At 56.3% G+C, this 24,884-nt stretch overlaps 1 protein-coding gene across 6 annotated transcripts in view; it reads right to left on the bottom strand.

Annotated features, from left to right (window-relative positions):
• The window catches only part of TRIOBP (TRIO and F-actin binding protein), a 72,041-nt gene that overhangs the window by 22,831 nt on the left and 24,326 nt on the right, over positions 1–24,884 (bottom strand). For 5 of the 6 annotated variants that reach the window (XM_049884379.1, XM_049884382.1, XM_049884380.1 and 2 more), the window contains 7 exons: positions 21,964–22,078; positions 20,178–21,278; positions 16,751–16,828; positions 4,845–4,901; positions 1,761–1,829; positions 1,526–1,611; positions 993–1,115 (listed from right to left, as the gene is read on the bottom strand). In XM_049884379.1, coding sequence (XP_049740336.1) covers positions 993–1,115; positions 1,526–1,611; positions 1,761–1,829; positions 4,845–4,901; positions 16,751–16,828; positions 20,178–21,278; positions 21,964–22,078 — 1,629 coding nt within the window. Of the gene's footprint in view, positions 1–992; positions 1,116–1,525; positions 1,616–1,760; positions 1,830–4,844; positions 4,902–16,750; positions 16,829–20,177; positions 21,279–21,963; positions 22,079–24,884 lie in introns of all 6 variants that reach the window. The other variant, XM_049884381.1, reaches the window with a different exon arrangement.

Here is a 24,884-nt window from a genome sequence, read left to right as displayed (position 1 = left end):
GTGATTAAATTCTGTCCAACAGGATGTGAGAGGTGGCATGTCTAATCCCGTCACCACTGGCCCAGGGCTGGCCACAGAGCTGCCCCAACAGGCCTCCACTGCATACCTCTGGATTGTTCCAGAGACAGAAATAACGATCCTGTTTAAGTCGCTGTGTTTTATGGTCTCTCTATTACAGTCAATGAGGTTATACGTGTGCTCGCTGTGAACTAAAATTCTGGTACCGTCCACCCAGAGGCACCTCAGAAGAAAGGCCTGGTGATCCACCTCCAAACAATGAGCCCCCGGAAACCCTACGGAGCACAGTTCTGCTCTGACACACGCGGGGCCTCTGTGAGTCAGAATCGGCTCAGCGGCAACTGGTTTGGTTTGGTTTTGGTTTTGTTACGGCAGCTGAGCCTACATCCTAAATAATACCCCCGCTGCACAGTGCTTCAGAGTTTACAAAGGGCCTCCATGTACATCCTCACACAAATCAGACGCGACATCACGACAGATGGGGGATCTGAAACCCAGACAGGAAAGTCACTGGTCGGAGACTGAACAGCCAGGGTGTGGCCCGGCAGGGGGCTTTCTGCTCAGCCCCCTTCAAGCCCACACTCTACCGTCACTGCTGAGCAGACATGAGCCCCAGCCCCCGTGGGTGTCTTGGGTTTAGACTGTGTGGGGTCTCTGGTAACTTACCCTCCTGCCCCTCCATCCACGACAGCCTCTGAGGGGGTGAGCTCTCTGTCCCGAGGTGTGAACAGAGGCGAAACCCCTTCCCACCCTCTCAGGATGTGGGGGACAAAAGGGTGGGAGCTTACACTTCAAACCCTCAGTGTACTTCCGGACAACTACCAAGAATGCTCATCGCCCTCTCCCCATTTTCCTGGTAGAGAATTGAGGCCCAGAAGTCACAGCCACAGGGCCATCGGGTGGGCACCCAAATCCCCACTCAGGGACACAGAGGTAAGTGCCTCCCTCAAAACCCCAGTCCACCTGGCACGTACTTGGTGACATCTGGGGCTGAAGTTGGTCGCACGGTCTTCCTCAGAGCTTCAATCCAGTTCCGTCGGATGCCCGAGGTCATGGCTGACAAGGTGTAGACGGCGTCTTTGGTCTGCAAGTCCACCCTGTGAGTAGGCTGTCACGTGGCCAGCACTGTTGCTCCCTCCCTCCCGCCAGGTGGGTATCTAGCTAAGGTCCTGAGCCTGGAGGCGAGCAGAGGGTGCTAACCCTCTCCTCCAGACCAGGTGGCAGAGCTGGCTCAGGATGAACCCTGCTGGCTCCAAGACCTCCCAGCATCCTAACCTCCCCGGCCAAGGATACCCAGGGTCTCCCAGATATGCTGAGCGTAGGAATCAGAGCTTCTGAGTGGAGGACAGTGAGTGAGTGATGGGAGCCAGTCTTTGGTGGCCAGCCATGTTCAGTATCCTTAGGGGGCCTCAGTTATGCTGCAGGCCGCCCCGGCCGATGACCTCGGAGCCCGCCCGCTGCTCCCCTGCCTTCAGCGAGCCCTGCCCAGGCCCCACACCAGCCTCACGTGGATCTGGAAGCCATAGTTGCGCTGCACCGCGTACTCCGTGACGTCTGTGCAGGAGCGCAGGTCAATCTCACCGTCCAGCTCATCTGCCTGGAGCAGGGAGGCCTCAGTGATTTAGGCAGGAGGGCCCTCGGGTGGCCCATTCTGCTGATCCCACCCCAGCCCACCCCAAGCCCCTTCCAGGGGTCCATCTGCACCTGGTGGGGAGAGGGAGCCCCCCACCCTGCTGTCTCACCTCCTCGGCGGTAGAGTCCCGGTAATACTTCAGGCTGGAATCTGTCAGCACAAACCAATGCTTCTTCCACTGTGAAGAGGAGGCGATGGTGAGTTAGGCAGGGGGACTGGAGTACAGGTGAGTCTGTGCGTGCGAGGACGCGTGGGTGCATGTGTGTAATTCTGCAGGTGTCCTGGGCTGGGAGGCCACCAGTCACTCATTCTGCTCACAGTTGGGGCCCAGCACCCTCATCGGCCCTGCTGAGGGGTAGGGTGGGGGTGCAGCTCACAGTTAAAACACAGATTTAGAGCTGGGCCTTAAGCCAAGCAAGCCACCTCAGGGCAGCATGTGTGAAATGGGTTGGATTTCCTGGTAAATACCCACCTCATTCTTCTGTGGAGCCCTCCTCTAACTCACTGACACTCCCACACCCTCCATAGCCTTCAACCACGATTCCCAAGGCTCCTACAAGCAAACTCCCACCCCTAGTGGAGACCAGGGAGGGGTCATGACTATGTAAGGTCACTTGCCTAGCATGTCAGGGACCAAGTGGGCCCAGAAATTTGCAAATCCTTATCCACATGTCCTATGGTCACCTCCATGGCCAAGGACCAAAGTGTTCCAGAATAGAACTGGAAAGGAGTGGGAGCAGAGGGCAGGGGGAAGCGTCCCCGCACTGGCCGTGTTGTCTCTTGAGCTGGGTGCTGCTGTTACCTACATGCTCAGGTTGTGAGGATGCGTACCTTTCTATGCCTATATTTACACACACGCACATGCACAAACACACACACACGAAGGCTTACAATGGAATGGGGGAGAACTCCTGGGGCGTGACCGTAGGGTATCAGGGAATTAAATCTAAGGAGCCAGGACTATCTGGGCCAATTTCAGAGAACCCCTCACCAGTGCCTCTCTGCGTGCTGGCCTGGGTTCAGGTGGCCTGGGGACATTTAGGAGAGGGGTGTGGCCACAGAACAACCCAGTATTAAATGTGCCAAGCTCAGCCCACCTCCAGGCCTCTGGTCATTCCACTGGAATGCTAGTCCAGAGCCACCCACTGCCAGGGTCAGTGCATGCCACCGGCCTCCCAGCCCTCCAGGCCTCCTGGGCTCCCCCATATCACCAAGCCCTAGCCACATGGTCTGCTGTTACAAGTACTTAGCTTTCTTTCCTCAGAAAGATAAGTTTTCAAGGGTGTACATGGACAACACGTTCTACTTCCTTCCACGCTGCCTCCCCTAAGAACTGGGGATTTGGCATCCAAGAGACCTGGGTAACAACTCATTTGATCCCTCGCTAGCTGTGTGCTTTTGGGCAAGTGTCTTGACCTTTCTGAGCCTCAGTCTTCTGAACTGTGAAGCGGCGCTACAGGGAAGTAGCTGTGAGGTGACAAGTACCTAGCCCTCCCTTGCGTGTTTCTAGTTGCACAGGGTGAGGTACGAGACTGCTGGGGGCTCTTCCAGGAGGCTGGCCCTCCCAGAGCCGCCCCGATGAGTGGCCTAGTTGCTGTCGGGCCCTCAGGTGCCCCTCTGTCAAGCGCGGCAGGGTTCTGTACCAAATGCTCTTTTTGGCCCTCCCTGGCTCAATCTCTGACTGTCTGAGACGGAACCTCCAGTGGGCCTCCAGCACCCCAAGCTCGAGGCCCAGGCCAGCCTAAGGTGCTGTGAGACTGGAACAGATCAAAGCCCCACAGGCCTATCTCCTGCCTGTGTACTGAGGGGCTGGGCTGGCTCAACTCCCCAGGCCCTTCCCACTCGGACATTCCAAAACCCTGCGACAGAAGATGAGTAACGGCTAGTTCTGGGTGGGGCCTGTGATCCCTCTGCCCTCCGGGGACCCTGGGTGGGGAGGCCTGGATGGGGTCGCTGGCAGGGCACCAGGCCTTGTGTGAGCCTGGCAAACAGCCACCAGGGCCAGGCAGGCAGACAGGCAGCGGGTGCGGAAGGTTGTGGGCTGGAGGGAGCCAAACATGCGGGCAGGAAACACAATGAAATTCCCGTTGGCCCCGCGCCCTCCCCGGCATGTGGGCTGCACGCAGACCCAGAGCCCCGGGCGCATGCAGGGCAGGGCTGGGGAGCCGTCTCCTCCCAGGCCAGATGGGCAAGGTGCCAGCTCCAGCTCCCAGGCTCCAGCCGGGCAGCCAAAAGGGCAGAGCTGGTGAAACAGCCACTGTCCTTTCTGGTTCTTAGGACAGACAAGTTAAAGGAAGGGAAGAGTCACTCGCTGAGTCCCTCTAAGGCACCAGGGCCCTTTACATGCTCGTGGGACCCTCTTACCCACCCCAGAAGGAGTCATCCACTTCCTTTATGCCCATTTCACAGACAAGGATGCTGAAGCCCAGAGGGGGCTTTGGCTCCACCCGTTGAGCCTAGGTTGATGAGACCACAGAGCTGGTGCTCTGCCCACACCTGGCTGGGCTGCTGCCTGGCTGGGTCTTTGGGAACCTGTACGAGGCTCAGGCCAGGGAGCCAGAAAAGTAGGGCATCAAGAAAAAGCCCCAGCACAGGGAGGCAAGTCCATCTCCCAGCTTGTCTTAGCTGGGGAAGACACAAGAGTCGTGAAAGGACCAGGCAGAGCAGGGACAAGAATGTGGGTCTCTCAGCAAAGCATGGTGGGAGGGGCCACAGCCTGGGAGGGTGGAGCCCCTGTCTCCTTGCCCTGCTCCTGGACCTCAGGTGGCCTTGGATTCCCCATTTTTAAATGTGGGGATTAGGCTAGATGACCTCCATGAGCCCTACTATCCCAGATCCTCGATTCCCGGCCAGGACCAGGGGGAGGCCCAGGGGCTCTTGGTGAGAGGAGGCAGGCCGTGGGGGTGGGGGATAAAAGGCCTCCACCGTGAGACTTTTACACACCACAGACATGACTGGCAGACCTGCCCCAGGAGGCAAAGAGATGTCAAAGCTGCCTCTGCCCCTCCAGCCCCCGCAGTTCAAGGCCCTCTTCCTCACTGGACAAGAAATGTCCCACCCCCAGAGGCCAGGGTCTCTGGAAGGCTGGTCAGGCCGGAGCGGCAGCTCAGCTCCTGGGTCACCCCTCGGGGCCCTTTCAGGACTCAGCGGCACCCCAGCCAACCTCCGCCCCCTCCTGCCACAGCCCTCCTACCTCTCCAGGCTCATCCAAGATTGACATCCATCCCTTCTTGAAGTTGAGCAGATCGGGCTGTGGGGAGATGAGGAGGCAGATGGGTCAGGCCCAGGGGTGGGGGGTAGGGGCAACTGGTGCTGGGGTGGGGAGGGGTGGGGGAAAGGGGGCAGGGGATGCTATGCACTTTGTGCCCCAGAGATCCGCAAGGCTGAGGTCCTGGGAAGCCAGGAGAGAGGGCTGAGGGTCCAGGTAACCCAGATCCAGGCAGGCTCCCCAGCCAATGAGGCAGCCTCGGCCCCTTTCCCCAGCATCCGGCATTCTCAGAGCTAAGAGGCAGCCAGGGCTGGCACGCGCACTGCAGATGTCCCAGCTCCCCTCCCACCAGGCTCTTCCTCATCTGAGGGTGGAGAGAGGGGCCTGGGAGCACCCCCTGCCTCTGAAAAGAGACCCCGAGAGCTGAGAAAAGAGCCCTACCAGCAGGGTGAGTGAACTGTCCTATCTCTGTCTCTGAAAGGCCCAGCAGCCTACCAGGAAAATGGCCTGAATGCTCCTGCCCACCCCTTACCTCCTGTGGTCCAACCAGACCTGCCCTTCCCTCGACTCCTGGGGACCCTGAAAGGTGGAGCCAGTCTCTACTGGGCTCAGAGCCCCCCTCCCCAGCCCCTTCTAGATCTTTGGGAGAGGCAGGTGATGGAGTTTCAGTCCTGGCAAGCCCTACCTGCTGGGTGCTGGCCAGAGGGGCACAGCTCTGGGGCCTGGGGACTCCCAGCTGCAGCATGCTCCACGGGGGCCCAGGAGCTCGGCACCCCATCCAGGCCAGGGGTGGACAGGGACTCTAGGTGAGGGTGATGCTCACCCTGGCATCTCATGCCTATCTGGGGGGTACCAGCCACCAGGCCCTCCCTGCCCAGTGGGGAAGCCTCTCTTCACTGGGTCCTAGTCCTTCTGCAGTCTGGGCTCCTGCTCCCTGGCAGAGAGGAGAGTAGGGCAGGCCAGGCTGGTGGAACGGAGGATGCGGCCACCTGTTGTCATGGCTGTAAGCCCACCTATCAGCGCCTACATCGAAGCCTCACCAGGCCAAGGTGTCTGGTTGCGTGGAGGAGCCAGTGGCATGGCTCGGTGGGATGGGTGGCAAAGCGGCAGCTAGAAACCAGAGCCACCTGACCTGGCCACCTCCTCTGGCCCACCCTCCTCCCAGGGAGCCCCACTCTCCTCTGCCTCCTCAGGTGGTGGAAGTAGCCCGAGAGGGGCTTAAGCCAGCAGCTTGGCCAGTCAGAGCCACCCACGACCACAGTCCTTGGATGAGGGCCTCTGGACCTCAGCAGGCCACAGCTCCACCCTACGCAGCTGCATCCCACCCCCTCCCTGAGGGAGGAGACACAGGCTGTGCTCAGAGCTGGGGACCCCTGGGGTAGTGTTCACCCTATCTGCTCTCCCTTCTTTCCTACCCTGCCCCCACCTGGGAGGGACCTACTCAGGGTGGTCCCAAGCTAAGACTGCAGACCAGCAGAGGGCCACTGCCCAACTCCAGAGCCTGCTCGCCTGGGTCCCCCTCCCTTCAGACTATGACCTCTGTGGCCCCAAGGCCAGACATGTGCCTAGCCACAGCAGGCCTCTGGGAAAACTTGCTGAATAAATATCCACCCTCTTCTGCCTGCCTCTCTGTCTAAATCCCCTCACCGTCCCCCTGGCCCTGAGGAGCTAGGATCGCTGAGCTACTCCAGGAGAGAGTCCCCGGGAGGCCCCCAGCTGGAATGATGGCTGGGACGCTGAGGGCAGCCTGGGACATGGAGTCGTGACCTTTCTAAGCCACGTGATGGCCCTGAGTCCTGGCTGCTTGATGTGGCAAGTGGTGGGGCCTCCTTCCCCAGCTGCCCACCAGGACTGAACTGCTGCCTGTGGAGAAGCCCCACGACCCTCCCTCCAGAGGTGGTACACACGCACTGGGCGTCACTCAGCCCCGGGAGGACAGGAGGTGCCAACACGTGTTTTTAACCCGCTGGCAACAGCAAAGTGGCAGTCACCCAGGAACCCACGCCTGGGGTCAGAAAGCATGACTGCCGAAAGCCATCACACCACACCTCTCACACACCGCTCCCCAGGCCCAGCCACCTTCCACTTCCCTCCACCTGCAGTTTCTCCTTTTTCCTGTCAGAAGCACCAACCAACCAACTCTCATGGCCTGCCTCCTCTCCTCACCAGGGCCTCAGCCACCGGTTAGCACTGCCACCTGCCTGGACCATCGCAGCAGACCAAGCACACTTTGGCCAGGAGGACCCTCTCAGAAAGACCAAGTGTCACAAACCTGCTTAAAACCCCCAGAGACCCCTGGTGGTTTTCGAACAATGTCTAGTCACCTCCAGATGATACAAAAAGCTCAATCTCCCTTCTAGCTTGGTGCCTCCTTGCTTAGGGGGCCCCAAACTTCTCTCTGATCCCCCAACATATCAGGCCTTTGGACCCTTCATTTGTGCCTGTCCCTCGGCCTAAAATATCATGCTTCCTCCTCTTCTGCTGACCAGGCAAACTCCTATTCATGCTTCAAGACCCAGCTTCACTGCTGCCTCTGAAGCCCCATTCCCAGTACGTACCACACACAGCAGATGGCCACCTGCCCCCTCCGCTGCCCTTCCAGCTTTCTTCAGAAACGCCTCTATTGCACCCCTGATTATACTGAAGCCAACACATCACGAGAAAAGACCAATCACAAGAAAGGGACGTCATGGTTGGTCATCGAAAACAAGGGAAACTCTTCATGAAATAAACTGACACAACAAACACAACAACATAGGATCAAACATACAAAGCGCCATGAAGATGACACAGGTCCGGGAGTTTCATTCCGCTGCAGGTAAGGCCGCCGTGAGTCAGAGCCGATTCGATGACAGCGAACAACAGCATAGGCTAGATTAGAAGCAACTCGCAGTCAGGCACACACACTGTTCACCACCACTCCGCGCCGACCAAGAAGAGGCAAGGGGATCAAGAATTGTTTGTGGAAATTATTTTTAAAGAACCAAGCATTGTTCTAGGCCAGGAACTCAGCAGTGAACCCAGAGACATGGCCCCTGTCCTGGTGGAACTTAGAGAGAGGCAGACAATAAACAAGCGAACAAGTATATAATTTGATGCCGGGCAGTGGCTGGAGGATGAGGCTCTGGGGGCAAAGCTGCACCAAGGCTACGCACAAGGAGGCAGGAGAACATCCTGGCCCCGAACCCAATCGCAGAATCACCCTGAGTCCTCTAAGCATCGACCCAGGCATAGCACCTTTGCCACTTGCTCTGTACTGATCCCGGAGCTCAGGGTATGGGGGAAGGGGGCCACAGGGCAGCATGGGGTCAAATAGATGGGGGTCAGAAGAAAGGAAGAGGGTTTGAGAAAGGTAAAGGAGGGACAGAGTCTCTAGGTGGTGCAAACGGTTAAGCATTTGGTGGCTGGTGGTTCAGATCCCCCCAGACATGTCTCAGAAGAAAGGCCTGGTGATATGCTTCTGAAAAATCAATGACTGAAAACCTCACGGAGCACAGTTCTACTCTGACACGCCTGGGGGCGCCATGAGTCAGAATGGACTCAAGGACACCTGGTATAGGAGAGGCACCAGCTTGGAGCAGGTGGATGGAGGCATCCAAGATGAACCCAATGCATAGTCAATGACGCTCATGACCCCCTTCCCTTCTCTAAAACCTTCCAAGGCTCCCCCTTGCTTCTGACCAAATCTCAAACTGCTTTTCCTGGCTTTTGAGGCCCTCCTTCCCAGGACCCTTCTCTATGCTCTTGTCCTCGCCCCAACATGACCACCAGCCTTTATGCGTAACGTTCCTTCCCCATGACAAGCGACGCAAGACCTCTCCCTCAGGAGTCCCCCTCCCTCCAGCAGGGCTGTGCTGTCCCTCCTCCAAGCACCCCCACGAGCTGCTTCCCACAGCCTTACCCTTGCTTGGCATGTGTTGACCCCGGAGAGGCAATTGTGTACATTTCTTATCTCTTCCGGGAGAGAAAACTGGGACAGACCTGGATACAAATTCTGGCTCAGCCAGGGCCCAGCTTCATGACTGGGGCATGTTACTCCGCCTCTCTATGCCTCAGTTTCCCCATCTGTTAGATGGGTATGGTAGCACCACTCTCGAAAGGAGCAAATCTGGTGAAAGCGCCAGATCAGCATCCAACAGGCACCCAGTGGTCAGCGCAACCACCCTCCCCCCAGGCCTAGGGAGCCCACAGATGACCTGGGACTACTGACTCAGCTCCTCCTCCCATACCCCCCCTGCTCCCTGCCAGGGAAGGGGAGGCTGCTGACAACAGGAAGGGCCAGCAGGGAGGTGGCAGGATGTGCGGAGGCCGAGGAAGTCCAGGCAACAGCGGGTCATCACATTCAGGGAGCAGGAGCCCTGTGTGCCACACTCCCCAAGCAGCCCGGCCCACTCACCAGGGTCTCCACTCATTTGAGAAGGGGGACATAACACATGTACCTACACACCCTGTTCATCCTCCCCGGGGAAGGCCATCAGGCTATCGGAGCCTCCCTGAGACACTGGCCTGACACCAAAAGCTGCCCAGCCTCTCCCTTCTAGAACATCACGCTCAGTGGGCCAGGCTGACCTGGAAAGAGGCTACTCTTACACTCAGGGTGACCTCGGACAAGCCACCAACTCCCCCGCCAAACCTCACTTTATTCCACTGGGAAGTGGGGATATCAGGGACCTCAGTTGTGAGGTTCAATGTGATCATTAAGCCACAGCTATCGACGCAGCTTGTGTATCGCTCATCACAAAGACAAAGGCAAATCCCTACACCTAGGCCGTCATACCATTGCCCTCCTCCCCACCACACCCTGCCCCGGCCACCCTTGCCCCACCCAGGCCCCCAGCGCCGCTGCAAAGTGGCAAGCCGAGGAGAGCACGGTATCCCGTCGCTTCGGCAGTCCTAGGGTGGGCTTCCAAGCAGGGTGGGGCAGGCCGGCCCCTTCTCACCCACTTACCCCCCGGCCTAGCGCCCACAGGGGTGGCGAGCCTCCCCAGGCCCAGGTCAGCGCGGTCCCTCCGGGCCGGGGACTGCCTCCACGCAGCCTCGGACGAGACCCCCCCAGTCCAGGCCCATCTCTGCTCCTCCCCCGGCCCGGAGTCCTGGGAGCCCCTACGGCTCTGGCAGTTTGGGGCGATCCTACCGAGTAGGAAGCGCCACCTCGATCCGTCTATGACTGGCCCCCGCAAAAGTGAGGAGGGGCTGTCCCGGACGGGAGTTCCTCTCTCCCAGGGGTCTCCCGGGAAGCTGAGGCAGAGGCTCCGGGGAGGTAGGGCAAGTCTGCCCGGCCCTGGCCTTTGGGGTCGCCCTGCGTGCCGACCGAGACCTACTCTCGCCTCCGGGGAGCGAGGAGGGGGCTGTCTCGGCTCAGCCTCCGGTCGCCGCTCTCATACCGGCCGGAGGGCGCGGAGGGCCTGTCCCCGGGGGGCACTCACCGTCATGGCGGCGCCCCGGGGCGGCGGGACAGGAGGCAGGAAGGCGGAGGGGCTCTCGGGCCGGGCTCAGCGGCGCGGGAATCCCGCCGCCGCCGCCGCCACTCCTCCGGCCCTTCCCTTCCCCGGCACTGCCCCGGCCCCTTCCATCCGCCCATAAAACTTTTTTTTTTTTTTTTTTTTCAAACTTCCTGGGAGGACCCGGGCCGGCCAATGGGCGGCGGGGAGCCACGACGAACAGCGGCGGGGCCGCAGCCGGGCCAATGGGAGCGCGGGACGGGCCCGGGACGGGGCGGCCGCGACGGCGGGGGCGGGCGGATGGGGCGCAGGGACTGGCGGCGGGCAGGCCGGGGGGCGGGCTCCGCTGGGGCCGCGGGCGCGCTGGGAGGAAGGAAGGGCCGGCGCGCAGGTGACCCGTCCGGCCAGGCGCGGGGCGGGGCGGCCGGGCGTGGTCCCCTCGGCCTCCCCGCTGCGGCTCCCCGGCCTGGCCCGGAGCCGCCGACGGGGCGCCGGGCCCACGGGTGCTCAGGGACCTGGCAAAGCGCCCGGTATTAACAGCTCGGTGGAGTCCCGCTCGCTACCTGCGCAATCCAAGTTCATCCTCCCCTCAGACCTCAGAGGAGATCATGTTGTCCCCATTTTACACATGGAAACAAGGTTCAGAGCGGTGAGTCCACTTGCCCAAGGTCACACAGTAAGCAGAGACGGGATGGGATCCCTAGCACATAAACTGCGCACAAAGTGGGTTCTACTTGAATGGTAGTTGTTGTCAGTTGCCTCGAGTCCATTCCGACTCTGGCGACCCCATGTGTACAGAGCAGAACTGCTCCGTAGTTTTCGAGGTTGTGACCTTTTGGAAGCAGATCTCCAGGCCTTACTTCCGAGGCGCCTCTGGGTGGGTTTGACCTGCCAGCCTTTTGGTTAGTAGTACAACACTTGACCATTTGCGCCACCCAGGGACTCCTTAGTCTCCTCACAACCAGTCTTGTTTGCGCTTTAGAACCTCGTTTGGAGCTCTTGAGTATGGAAATACACAGGTTCGTCATTCCTTCACAGAGCACTTGGCAGTTTGTAAGAGACCTTTAGATCATCTAAGCCGTGAGGCAGTGGAGTTTGTTGCTAAATGCATGTGTGATTCAAATCATACAGTGATTCAAACCTTGTTTCTTTCACTGTGCTACTTTGAGCAAGGTACTTAACCTGTGCCTCAACTTCCCCCTCTGTAAAACCTCATGGGGTTGCTGGAAGGAGTAAGTGTTAATTAAGGCAAAATACCCTTGAGTGAGAGGGCAGAGGGGATTGGAATAATTGTCATTTCAGCTATTTTGTCATCTCAGTTTGGGACTCAAAATTTATTGCTATCATTGCTATAATTATTATCCCCATTTCACAGATAAAGAAATGGAGACTCAGGTCACTGAAGTCCTGTGCCTGCATTTCCCAGTGGGAGTCTCTCTACCCTGAGGAATGATGCCAAGGTTAAGTCCATCTTCCTCTAGACACTGGCTCTGTAGCATCTTGTGCTGAGTTTTCCACCCTTCTGCATCTCAGTCGGGCACCTGGTCCTTAGGAGAATGAGTGAACAAATAGAAGACCTCACCTGCCACCGCCACATGGCCCAGTGGCCTGGGCGCCTGAGAACACCAGCTCCTCACTGGTTTTCAGGCTTTGGGACTCCCCTTCTAGCACCCTCAACCAGTGACCACACTGCTCCCTTGCTCGAGGTTCTTCAGTAATTCTCCAGTGCTAATCCATCAGCTGTCCGTTCTCGTCCATCAGAATCTGGCCTCTGCCTGCCTGTTCGCCATCACACACACACACCTTACAGCCTAGGGATGCACAATGCTGGATGGCTGAGAAGTCCTCAGTAAGGTCTTCCTGTACCTCCCTGACTGCACGTGTTGTTCTCTGCCATGTCTGGAACACTTCCCTTCCTGTCCTCTGTGCCCCACAACACACACACACACTCTCTCTCTCTCTTTCTCCCTCCTCCCCTTCCTCCAAATATTTGTTTGCCTGGAAAATTCCTCTTCAAGCTTCAAGTCCCAGTCCAAAGGAAGCCAAAGTGCCCCCAGCATACTTAGAAACTTCTTGAGTAGTGCTCCCTGCATCTACTACCTTGTCTAGTTCTCCCCTGTATCTGACTCCTTGTGCAGTACTCCTTGCTTCTGATTCCTTGTCTATTGCTCCCCTGCATCTGACTCCTTGCCTGGTGCTCCCTGCATCTGACTCCTTGTTCCTTGCTCCCTGCATCAGACTCATTGTTTAGTGCTTCCTGCATCAGACTCCTTGTCTAGTGCTCCCTGTATCCGTACATTCCCCACTAAAGTGATGACCATGCTGTGCTCTAAGCAGTTACATGCCAGTGCCCTCACTGCAGTATGAGCTCCTGCAGCCAAGGATGGACTGTGTTTTGTCTGTATCTCAGAGACCAGCCCAGGGCCATTGGCCCACATGGGTCCTGGCCCACAGTAGGCCCTCAGTAAGCGGCTGAATGAATGAATGAATGCTAGCCCCACAGGCCAGAGATGGCACAGCCTAGGGGACCCAGGAGTGAGTTAGCAAACTGGCAAAGACCAGAGCCACCAAACTTTGGGGTTAGCCAGTCTCAAACCATGTCTACTGAGGATAACAAGGTGAGGTAGAGAGGGGAGGCAATGGCCCAAACACACCTAGTGGCCAGGGTGGAATTCAGATTGGCCTTCTGGCTCTTGACCTCGGGCAATTTTACTTTTTCTCCAGCCTACAAAATTTCCATCCCTCAGCCCCTGATTTTCCTCATTCCCAGATGAAAATATGGCTGCAGCCAACTCACCAAGCCTCAGTTGCCACATTGGTCAAATGGGGAGACTCTCAGGGCTGCAAGGAGGGCTTGAAGAGAGCTGAGGAGATTGAGAACTCCTGGCTCTGAGGTCAGCCAGGGCAGGGTTTGCATCTCAGCTCTGCCCCCTCACCCCCTCTGTGACCTGGAACATGGAACAAGTGACTTTTCCCCTCTGAGTTTCATGTCCTCATCTATAAAAGGGACAATACGAGTTGTATTGGGCATGCCAGGCACTGAGCACAGAACTGGGCACACAATAGGTGCTTGATAAATGCTGAACACCTTCATGATCCCTGAGTCCTTTTCCCCCCGCTTCTCTCCCCCTTCCCTCCACCCAGAGACTTACCTGCCCCTCCTGCCAGGCCTGCTGTGTGTTGGTGACCTTTAGTTAGTCTGATAAGGTAATTCCATCTAGGGCTCCATGTCCCACCCTGCCCAGATAACCATGTTTACCTGATCACCCTTACCCTCTGAAGAGCAAGAGGAAATTATGAAGCAGGTGGCGAACGAAGTTTGAGTTTGGAGGGGGCTTTTTTGACATCCCTCCTATCATTTACTTTGCAGCAAGGCGGGGGGGTGTTCCTGAACACCCCAGTTGTGTGACCTGAGACAGCATCTCACCTCCCTGAGCCCCAGTCCTTTAATCTGTAAAATGGGTATATTGTCTCTAAGTGGAGCCCTGGTGGCACAGTGGTTGAGAGCTGGGCTGCTAACCAAAAGGTCGATCGTTCAAATCTACCACCTGCTTCTTGGAAACTCTATAGGACAGTTCTACTCTGTCCTGTAGGGGTCGCTATGAGTTGGAATCAACTCTACAGCAACCGTCTCTTTTTGGTTTTGTCTCTAAGGTGCTCAGCCTAGTGCTGAACGCAGAGCCAACCATAGTGAGTACAGGAGTCAGCCCATTGCTGAGAACAGAGAACCCAAAAGCCAGCCTGTGGCCCCTGGAGATGGCTAGGCCCCTTCTCTCCCTACCCTTGAGGCAATTCTGGACCTGAGGCCTGAGTGTTTACAGCACTCTCTGGGCAGGCAATGGTTACGTAACACCAGATGTTTACCAAACTGGCCCAGGCCCAGGTCTGAGACACTTTGCAATCCCAGAGCCCCTTACAGCTCCTCCCTCCCCTCACCCGCATCTGGCTCCCCTTGGCCCAGGGGCTGGTGAGAAGTAAGTTGCTGATGGGGCCTGTTCAGCTGTGTGGGTTTTTCCATCCCCCCACACCCTAAAACTGAAAACAGTCCCCAGCCCTGCTGTGGAAGTGGGAAGACCCTCTCTCTTGCAGGGACTACAGGGAGCTTAGGAGCTTGACTTCCATCTTCCTTTCTGGTGGGATGGGGGGGATCCCCGAATCCCTCCTTCTCAGTTCCTCAGGCTCCCTTCTCTACCTAACACCAACCTCCTCCCTTCCCTCCCCCACTCTACCCCCTTGCCCCTCACACCCACCCTGGAGCCAGCCTACCCTTTGCCACTTGAGGACCCCCAGGGACAGCAGGAACGGATTGAACAGCGTAAGCCGGTCCCCGGGCATCCGCCATGAGGTCACCAGTCGGCCCTTAAGTGGGCTCCCAGCCTTGCCCTCTGCTGGCCTCTTGTCTGCCTGTCAAACAGGGTCCAGTGTTGGGATGGGGGTGCCCCTGGCTGCAGCCTCCCCTGCCCACTCTGCCTTGACCATCATCTTTCTCCTCTCCCCAGCTGCCAAGAAAAGAGCTTGTTAACTCCTCTGACACTGAGCTTGACTGACAGGGCTCCTCAGGCTGAACCCCTGAGGGCTGTGCGCTGCCACCATCCTGAAGTCAAGACATAGGTTGCAAAGGGGACGGGAGTATGGACCACAGTGGCGCGTGCTCCGGCCCCATGGGGTTTTCAAGTGGTTATGAATTAGGTTCAAATGTTCAATAACCAAGAGATTTCACATACAAATACGTATTTCCAGCTTCTCTGGAAATATCTAAAGGTGTGGAAACTCTAGGCCCATCTTCCGCATGGAAGCCAAGGGCTCACATAGGCGCCTCCACTCACCTCTGCTGCCTGTCTGGCCTTGAGGGTAGTAGGTTTGTGACCCCTGCTTTAAAGAAAGAAGTAAGTCACGGACTCCTAGAGCCACCCCTGGCAAAGCACCTTGGCGTCATCTCGGGAAGGAAACTGAGGCCCCAGCAAAGCAGAGGGTTTCCCAAAGTCACAGAGCAGACAGAGCTAAGACAAAAAGGAATCCAGAGATGGTCTGCAGGCGGAACTTGAAGCATCTAGCATAGGTTGGGGAGGGCTTTGGGGGAAGGCATGCCCCGCCACCCTACCACCACATCCTCCATTACAGCCCTGACCACCCGATATGTAACCATCCCCCTAGACTCAGTTCCGTGGTAGCATTCAACTCACTTCTGACCATAGCCAGGCACACCAAAGCTGTACATTAAGTGTATGTACGTGAATGAATGAATGAATGAATGAGTGAATGGGGCAGTTATCAATTCTGCCCATCGAGGCTGCCTGCGGGGAGGGAGGATTGAGAGGCTTTCTGTGTTGCTGGCACCAGCCTGTTTTTGTGGAGACCAGAGGGGGACCCCTGTGTGGCTATTTCCTCTTTGTTCACAAAACTCCGGCTCCAGGAAGCGTGAAGAAATAACCCAGAAAGAGGAAAAGCAAAGTTGCCAGAGGCCCTGAGGGCTAGGAGCCATGTTAGTGATCAGAGTCCCTGATCCCTTTCCCATTTCACAGATGGGAAGACCGACCACTGAGCAAGGGGCAGGGCAGAGCCAGGAAGCAGGGTGGTAGGGAGCAGAGAGAACACTGGCTGGAGTCCCAAGCCCTGGATTCAAATTTGAGCCCAGCCATGGGCTGGCTGTGTGACCTGAGGCAGCTCCCTGTCCCATTTCCTCTCTGGACAGCTCTGACTCAGGGTTAGACAGGGCTAGACGAGGGCTCCAGGCCTCCTGACAGATGCTTGCCCCATCATACCTGGTTTCAGGAGGTGGCACGGGGTATAGCAAGACAAGGAAAACACAGCCCCAAATAGCCTGTTTGGGTCTCCCCTGCTTCCCGTGGCCCGCAGCCCTCAGCTCTGACCTCACCTCTCTGGAGGCTGAGAGTGATGAGAACAGTCTGTTTGGCAGGTCCTGGGTGGGGAGGAGCAGAGCCAGTGTGGCCCAGCTGCAGCCAGGCCTCGGAGCAGCCTCAGTGGGTCCCACCCCCTGCACACAGCCCAGGCCTGGCACTTCCTCAGCCCTTTTGGATGCTTTTCTGGCCCTGGCTCCTGGAAGCCCTACTGTTTCTCCTGGCCTGGCCTAGCCCTCCAGAATCGGAAGGACTGTGTCCTCAGAGACCATTTGGGCCAAATCATCATTTGGCAGCCAGGGGTCAAAGGCCAGGGAAAGACAGTGACCTTCTTAGTGTAGCTCGGCAAGTTAGAGATAGAGCCCTGAGGTTCTGTCTCCAAGGATCATCTGGCCACCTAGGCCCCCAAACCAGAAGGTGGATCTGATCTGCTGACCAGCCCCTCTTCTCAAGGCCTCACCATGCACACAGATGACCCCGTGGCAGAGCCATCCTTGGTCTGGATGACTCCAGAGCTCATCTGAGGAACTCACCCCACCTCCAACCTGATTTCCTTTCCCTTCCCCTCCGCGCATGCCCATGCCCCAACTACCGAGTCTGCCTGCTTTTGGTCAGTCAGTGAGTCTTGGCCTCTGCTTCGTTCTGACTCTTCAGGCTCCTCTGATTGGAACTGGAGATAAGAAAGGACATAGCTTAGCCCAGGTCTATCCATCTAGCTACATTCTCATCAATTCATTATCCATCCAGCTAACATCCATCCGACATCCAGGCTTCAGTAGACCCATGCATCCATCCAACCAGTCAACATCCATCCCACATTCATCCACCCACCCATCTATCCAACATTCATCATCTATCACCATTCATACATCCATCCTCTATTTATCATCTGTTCATCCAGTATCCATGTGTCCTTCTTCCATCCATCCAACATCCACTCATCTATCATCCATCTACCCATCCTTCCAACATTTATCCATCCATGCAACTTTCATACTTCTGTATTCCACCCAATGTTAATCCATCCATTTGTTCATCATTATCAACCCATCCATCATCTAAGCAATATCCATCTATCCAACATCTAACATCTGTCCATCATCCATTAATCACCAATCTATCAATCATCCGCCCATCCGTCATCCATTCATCATTCATCCAAATCCATCATCCATCACCAACCCACTGACCCACCCACCCTTCATCTGCTTCTTGCTTGCACCCAAGCATCCACCTGTTCACTGATTAACATGCCCTGAACTGAGCCCTTCCTCTGTGCCAGGCCCCGGACCAGAGTAGTCACACAGTGGGCACAGCCCCTGCCCCCATGGAGCTCATGTTTCTTATGGGAAAATGACATCCCAGTGTGAGCAGATGGAGGGAAAGAGAATCGCCAAGCCCAGAGGGAGAACATCACCAGCCTGGGGTAGGGTGAGCATTCAGGGAAGTCTTCTTAGACAGGGACACCTGATCTAAGACTTGAACGGTGAATAGGAGCTGGGTGGGTGGAGGGAGGGAAGAGCATCCTAGGCAGTGAGAACAGCACGTGCAAAGGCAGGGAGATGGGCGCACGGAGCCCTGCAGCCAGACGGAGCCCTGCAGCCAGCTAGGCAGAACTAAAGGGCAAAGCTGGGTGAAAGGGCAGTAGAAGGCCTTGAATGCCATGCCAAGGATGTTCCCAGAGGGTAAGCAGCTGGAGTCTGGCCAGGACCTGGAGAACGCCAGCTGCAGTTTGCCTTGTGTTTTGGTTCAGCCTCCGTTTTGTCATCTGTGAAATGCCCTTAAGCACCTGGTGTTCCCACCCCTTCCCAGTCACCAGCTCCTAAACTCCCAGGGTTCCCTGGACCCCCATGGAGTAACTTCAGCTGAAGAGTCTCTCTAGCCCCCTCCTTTTCCTGAGGCCAGTCTGTGGCTTTCCAGCGTCCGTAGAACATAGCCTCGTGCCCTCCCTGAGCTGTTTGTGGCCCACCTGCCTCCTCAACAAGCCTGCCAGCAACTGCAGAGCAGGACCATGCTGGTTCTGCCCTGCATCTCCTTGTGTCTCCTGTATCTGTGCTCTGAACTGATCAGAGGCTAAGGTGAGAAGAGCCACAGGACAGGTAGGAGGAAGGAGCCCTGGTGGTGCACTGGTTACATGCTCGGCTGCTAACTGAAAGGTTGGTGTTTCGAACCCACCAGCCGCTCCACAGGAAAAAGATGTGGAAGTCTGCTTCCATAAAGATTACAGCCTTGGAAACCCTGTGGGGCAGTTCTGCTCTGTCCTATAGGTCAGAATCGACTCAACGACAACGGGTAATGTAGGGGAGGGGAGTGTTCTCCAATCCTGTCGTGGGATCCAGGGCTTCAGAATGTGGGGGTTAAAAGCAGGGGCTTTGGAGTCAGCGCTGTCATCTCATTTCTCAGAACTAACGGATGTCTAGTGAGTCTGAGCCTCAGTTTCCTCATCTAGAAAATGACGATAGTGGTAACTACCTCATTTCCATATGAGGCACGTATGGCAAAGCCCCAGTCCTGGCACACAGTACACCCTGATGCCTGGAGGCTCTTGTCATCTGAGGAGCAGGTGGCATTAGACTGGGCATTGAGGAGATGAGGACTTTGGGTGAACAAAGAGGCACCTTTGCGTCACCTCCCTGGGGCCTGTCAGGGAAGCAGATGGTCCTATCTTACAGAGGGAGACTGAGGCCAAAAGAGGCAGGTGTCCAACATCACGTGCTGTGTCCCAGTGAGGCTGGGCCCCACCCCACCCTTTCAGAGAGCTGCTCTGAGTTCTGAGGCATCACCCAAGTACCACTGACCTGGGGATATTGCCTCCTGGCCAGAGGTTCCCCCACTGTGCTGAGGAGGCAGGGGCAAGGGCTTGGCAACCATCCACTCTGTGCCAGGCCCTGGGCCGACGCTGCCCTGTGCCTTCGCTGGAACAGCCTGTCTCAGTGGCCCACTTAGCCCAGGGGGCATTTGTATAGCCCCCTCTCTGTGCTGAAAACCCTGGTTGTGTAGTAGTTAAGAGCTATGGCTGCTAACTAAACGGTTGGCGGTTCGAATCTACCAGGCACTCCTTGGAACTCTATGGGGCAGTTCTACTCTGTCCTGTAGGGTCGCTATGAGTCGGAATCGACGGCGGTGGGTTTTTTTTTTCTCTGTGCCATCAAGGAGCTGCAGGGGACAGGAGGCGGAAGCAAGGAGCTGCAGGGGACAGGAGGCGGAAGCAAGGAGCTGCAGGGGACAGGAGGCGGAAGTGAGTCTGTCTTGGCCCTTGAGGAAATTGGAATACACCACATTGGCTGCAGTCCCAGGCAGGGCCTGGTACCAGCCACCAGAGACAGCATAAGCCAGGCATTGTGGGGCCCAGAAGGGAGAAGGCCCTGGCCAAAATAGAGTGCTTGAGGCCTCGGAGTGATCACTTGCACAGAGCTGACCTGGCCTCTACCCCTGCTCCAACTCTGACTAGCTGTGTGATCTTGGGCAGGTGGCTTAACCTCTCTGCATCTCAGTTTATCTATAAATAAACAATGCCTTTCTCATCAGGTTGCTATGGAGGTTGTGTTGTTGTTAGGTGCCATACAATCAATTCTGACTCATAGTGACCCCATGCGACAGAGCAGAACTCCCCCATAGGGTTTTCTCGGCTGTAATCTTTAAGGGAGCAGATAGCCAGGTCTTTCTCCCGTGGAGCTGCTGAATGGGTTTGAACTGCCAACCTTTCAGTTAGCAGGCAAGCACTTAACCCACTGCGCCACCAGGGCTCCTTGCAATGGAGATTAAATGGGGAAAATACACATAAGACATTCAGACCAGGGCTTGGTGCACGTGAAACGATCAAAAAAGTGGTGGTGGTGGTTATCACTAGGCTGCCTCTTGGGGTCAGGCAGGGTTTCAGGAAGGAGGGAAGATCCAGTCTGGCCTTGGCGTGTGTGCAGGGCCTTAGGAAGTTACATCCACAGGGGAGCCCTTTTCAAGGAGTCTCATCTGGAATGGGACATATGTTCTGGCTGCCCCTCAGAGGGGGGCTGGCTTACCTCCTGCTTTGGTGAGCTGGGGCCCTCTGCGGAGCTCCCCAACCGGCCTGGCTCTTCCAGACCAGCCGTTGTCCAGCTCTCTGGTCCACTCCTCACTTTGGTCTTTGGCCACTGGGTGGAGGTGCAGGTAGGACTGGGCAGCTGGGCCAGGCTCTGGGACCACTGCCCAGGGCTGTGACCATTGACTAGAGTGGCCTCGGCCCGGGCTTCAGGCTGGCTGTGTTGCTCTGGCTCTGGGGCACCCTTTGTGCCTAGGGGACCCAGCTCTGTTCCTGAAGACTTGGCTGGGCCACCCCAGTGTCTGGCTGGGTCCCTTTGGGGCAGCTGAGCCTGCAGGAGCTCCAGGAGGCCTTCGCAGGCCAGCCTCGGCAAGTGGGCTGCAAGCGGCAGCTCCCCTGTGTGGGCCCAGGCCCCCTCACCAGGCCCCTGGAAAAGGCTTGCGAGGTCCCTCCACGAGAGCTCAGGCCGGCTCTCAGGGCTGCGTGGGTGCGGGAATGCTCCCTCTACCCCCCAGCCTGTAGCACTAGATGTCTCAGGCTGCCAGAATTGCGACTCTGTAGGGCCTACCCGTGAGTCCTCTGGGGAGCTTATTGGTGGACAGGGACTGGACAGCTCCTGTAGGCTGCCCCAGCCCCTCTGGGCTGACCTCTCAGGGGGTTCTTGCAGCCCATTACTGGGGGGCTCCTCCCAGGCCTCTGACCGCTGCCCCCAGCTCTCCTCAGACCCCCTGGGAGGGCCCCTCCGTATACCCTCAGGGGCTCTGGTGGCCCCCTGGCTGGATTCCCTAAGTCTTTGCCAGCCCGGAGCCTCCTCTTGGCTACTCCGGTCCCTCTCCAGGTGTCCGTGAGGGTCCCAGGACTTTGGAGGCTCCTCTTGATTCGGCTGCCCTCCCAGAGGCTGTCTTGGGCCCCCTCGGCCACTCTCCGCAGGTCTGTCTGTCCGCCGATCCCTCTCTGAGGTCCTGGCTGATGTCCTGGGGGGCTGCGAGGATGCCTGGAGCTGCCGGTCCCCCTCAGGGTGCCTCTCGGGGCTCCTGGTGTGAGGGGCCTCTGCTGGGCTGCACCGGGCTGGTTCTGCCTGCTTCAGAGGGGGCTTGGTCACCTGAGGATGAGGTGAGGGGCTGGGTGAGGCTCCAGGCCCAGGCCCACATGGTCACTGTTTGGGAGGGTGGGGACCAGAGTCTCATCCAGGCTCCATGAGAGGCCAGCCTTTGCCCTCACTGCATCCTGGGTTAAAGTAGCTGGAAAAGCACACAGGGTCCCTGGGATCCCCTTGGAGGGGCCCCATCTTCCCTCTCATTCACTTTTCTCAGTCCCAGAAACAGATCTGCAAAGAGCTGCTCACTTTCCGGGCTTCCCCCACCCCTCAAGAGATTGATTCCAACCTGGGCTATCAGGTGCCTGAATTTCTACCACTAATACCCCATCCCATTGGGCTGGGCCTTGTCCTCCAAGAGCTTCTTTAAAAATCCAAATTCCCACTCTGGAAAAGACAGCCCCAGAGCTGGATCAATAAGGCTTTTCCTGAAAACGGCTTAGGCTGGCAGGTACCTCCTGGAGAAACGGCCAGCACAGAGGGGCTATCTTCAAAGGGATGATTTGGGACCCTCACAATTTTGCCAAGAGCTGCTGGCCCGTGGGGAGGCAGGTAGCTGAACATCCATTATTCGGGCTTAAGACTGTGTCATAAAGGACCTCCCTTCCCAGGACCCCACAGGCCCCTGGGGGAGGGAAGAAGCCATGGCCTGCCCCTTGGGGGAGTGTATGGGGGGCCTGGCACTGCTCACCTCCCTGCTGAGGGCAGGGCTGGACTGTCCTCGGAGAAGGTGACTCTGATCTTGGCCAGGCCTCTTCGACCGCCCCTCGTCCCGGGCCTGGAAGGCCACCGGTGCCTCGGACTTCCTATGAGCAAATGCAGCTGCCCCTCTGAGGGCCCTCGGGACTGCTCCCCCACCTCCCAGCACCCAAGCTTCTCTGCTCCCACCCCAACCGGAGGAGATGTGGGAGATCCAAGGGCCCATCATGCTGTGGAAGGGCCCTATGTGAGCGATAACCCTCTCAAGGCCTCAGTTTCCCCTTCTGAAAAATGGGGATGGTCAACACCACTCTCCTTGCCTCATGATGAAATGAGAAAAGGGGTGAGCAAAGGGGGGGGGGGTCCAGCCTTGGCCATGGCTGCCTCCTGTCTACTCAGCACTTCCTGCTACTGACCACCACCCCACCAGCCACCCACCACTCACCCCCCAGACAAAGGATAGACTGATCTTTGTGGGAATTAAGATTTATTGAGCACCTACTGTGTACCTGGCACTGCGCACACATAAGCAAACAGCAAACATTTATTGAGCACTTCCTATATTCCAGACACCAAGTACGTTGTATGTGTTATCTCACTTCATCCTTTCATGACCCGTGAGGTGGGAACAGGAGGTGCAGCATATCATGTGCCCCCGTGTTCCATTCTTTCTGCCCTTTTCCTGGCCGTATGGAAAGTTCTGGACTTCTCAGACCTAACTTTTTCCCCCCTCCTCAGTGCTAACTGACAGAATTCCAGCACTTAGCCTTGAAAGCTCCAGGCCATCTAGTTGGTAAAAGAGCTCTTAGCGAGATCAGAAGGAAGAAACGTTCTCTCTTCCTCCGCAACCTCAGAAAGCCCAGGACTGCCCATGCAAACGTCACTTCTAAGACAGCCGGCCTTCAGGCCTTGTTGCCACATCTGACAAAGGTAACTTCTAACCTGTAAAAAGTCTCTAGTTCAAGTTAGTTGTCTTGCGTAATAATTGGTAGCACTAGTAATTAATAATCAATGCGACATCCCTGTTTGCTAGAAGGTAGGAACACTTGGCCAAACAGGATCTGGCTGTATCTCTCCGGTCCCACATGCAAGGGGGTAAAACGAAATCGGAGGAAGTTGATTTCAGTGGGGCTTAAGAATCAGATTTCATTTCAATGACAAATGGGGCCATGCCTGGGTGGCTGAATTGAACCCAGAGGAGAAGGCAGGAGGAGACGCCCTTGTGCTGAGCCCAGGCACAAGCTGCAAAAAGGAAGGGAAGAGGAACCTCTACTGCAGTCGCCACGAAGCTGGTTCTCTGCAGTCTGCCTCTGGCTAAAGAACGGTGCTGGAACTCTGCAGAGCCTTTGGAGAGTGAAAAATTATGGGATAGGCTTGGGGCTTGTTGTTGATGCTGTCTTACGCCTTTTTCCAGTGTCATTAGAATCTGATCCATAAAATAACTAGAGTTTTTAGCAGATGGGTCAGTGGGGGTTCAAAGTTCCCTACACTGGAGTAAGCATTTCTACTTTGAGGGCCGCCTGATCAGGTTCAATTTTTAATCTGCTTTGGGGTGAGCAACGTTCCTTGCTCTGTGAGGGCTGAGGCCTGCCGGGTGAGTTTTCCCCAGAGCTGGAGTACAGGAGCCTCCGGGAAGGAAAAGCCCCAAACAGGACTAGCTGGACCATCCTCCCTAAGCGGGAGATGATGGAGGAGAATTCCTAGTGCAGGTGGGTAGGCAAGAGTGCGCTCTCTTTCAAATGGGTGCATCTTCCATATAAACTCCAGCCTGCTGACTTGCTCCATAATGGAATCATTCCTCCCCATGGGGAACTGAGAGAGAAGAATGAAGGACTCAGGAGGATTCTGGACCCTGGGGGGACCCAGGCTTTCTGATGCTGAAGCGAGAGCGTCTCCTCGACCACCTGCTCCTGGGGGGTTGGTGTGGCCGTACCAAGGATGGCAAAGGAAAGGTGTTTCCTTTGGAAGCAGAGATGGGCTCTCAGACCTCCAGAGAACATTCAAGAACAAAAGTCAAGACTAGCAAAGTCAGTGGATTTTAAAACCAGTACCTCTTTTGAATTTAGTACCAGTACCAGTTGCCCGTGAGTTGACTCAGCTCCTGGTGGTCCCCCCACGTGTGTCAGAACAGAACTGTGCTCTGTAGGGTTTTCAATGGCTGGTTTTTGGGGAAGCAGTTTGCCAGGGCTGTCTTTTGAGGCATCTCTGGGTGGACTCAAACCTCCAACTTAAGCCAAGTGCTTAAACCATTTCTATCATCCAGATACTCATTTTGAATTTAAGAGGCTACAAAATGCTTACACGATTCTACGTTAAGAGATCTCAGAGGCATTCAGGGAAAAAAATTAAGATATCAAGCTAAAACTACTAACATTTTAATGTGATAGCCCTTGAAGAAAAACTCTCCAGGCTCAGCTAGAACAATGCCAACAGAGTAGATGCTCAATAAATAGATGTTGAATGAATAAATGGGAGAAAAATAAAAAAAAATGGCTCTACAGCCACCTAGTCATAAATTCCGGTCTGTCACTGACACTGATGGTTGTACCAAACCGGTTGCCATCCAGTCGACTCTGACTCATGGCGACCCCGTATGTGTCAGAGCAGAACCGTTCTCCACAGGGTTTTCAATGGCTGATTTTCCAGAAGTGGATTCCCAGGCCTTTCTTCCAAGGCACCTCTGGGTGGACTCAAACCTCCAACCTCTCAGCAGCCAAGCACATTAACCCTTTATCCCACCGAGGGGCTACACAGATACTTAGCTAGGTTTAAAAAGTCCTCTTCAGAGGACTAATGGTTTCTACTTGGAAAAGATGCCATATAAGGGGAAATTTTTTAAATTATTTAATAGAGTTACAAAACCTTGGTTAAAAGGTAAATAATCCACTTTGAAAAGAGTAAAATAAAATGTAT

The sequence above is a fragment of the Elephas maximus genome, chromosome 4 (assembly GCF_024166365.1).
Source record: "Elephas maximus indicus isolate mEleMax1 chromosome 4, mEleMax1 primary haplotype, whole genome shotgun sequence".
Classification (NCBI taxonomy): Eukaryota; Metazoa; Chordata; class Mammalia; order Proboscidea; family Elephantidae; genus Elephas; species Elephas maximus.
This window is presented reverse-complemented; position numbering and strand designations above follow the sequence as displayed.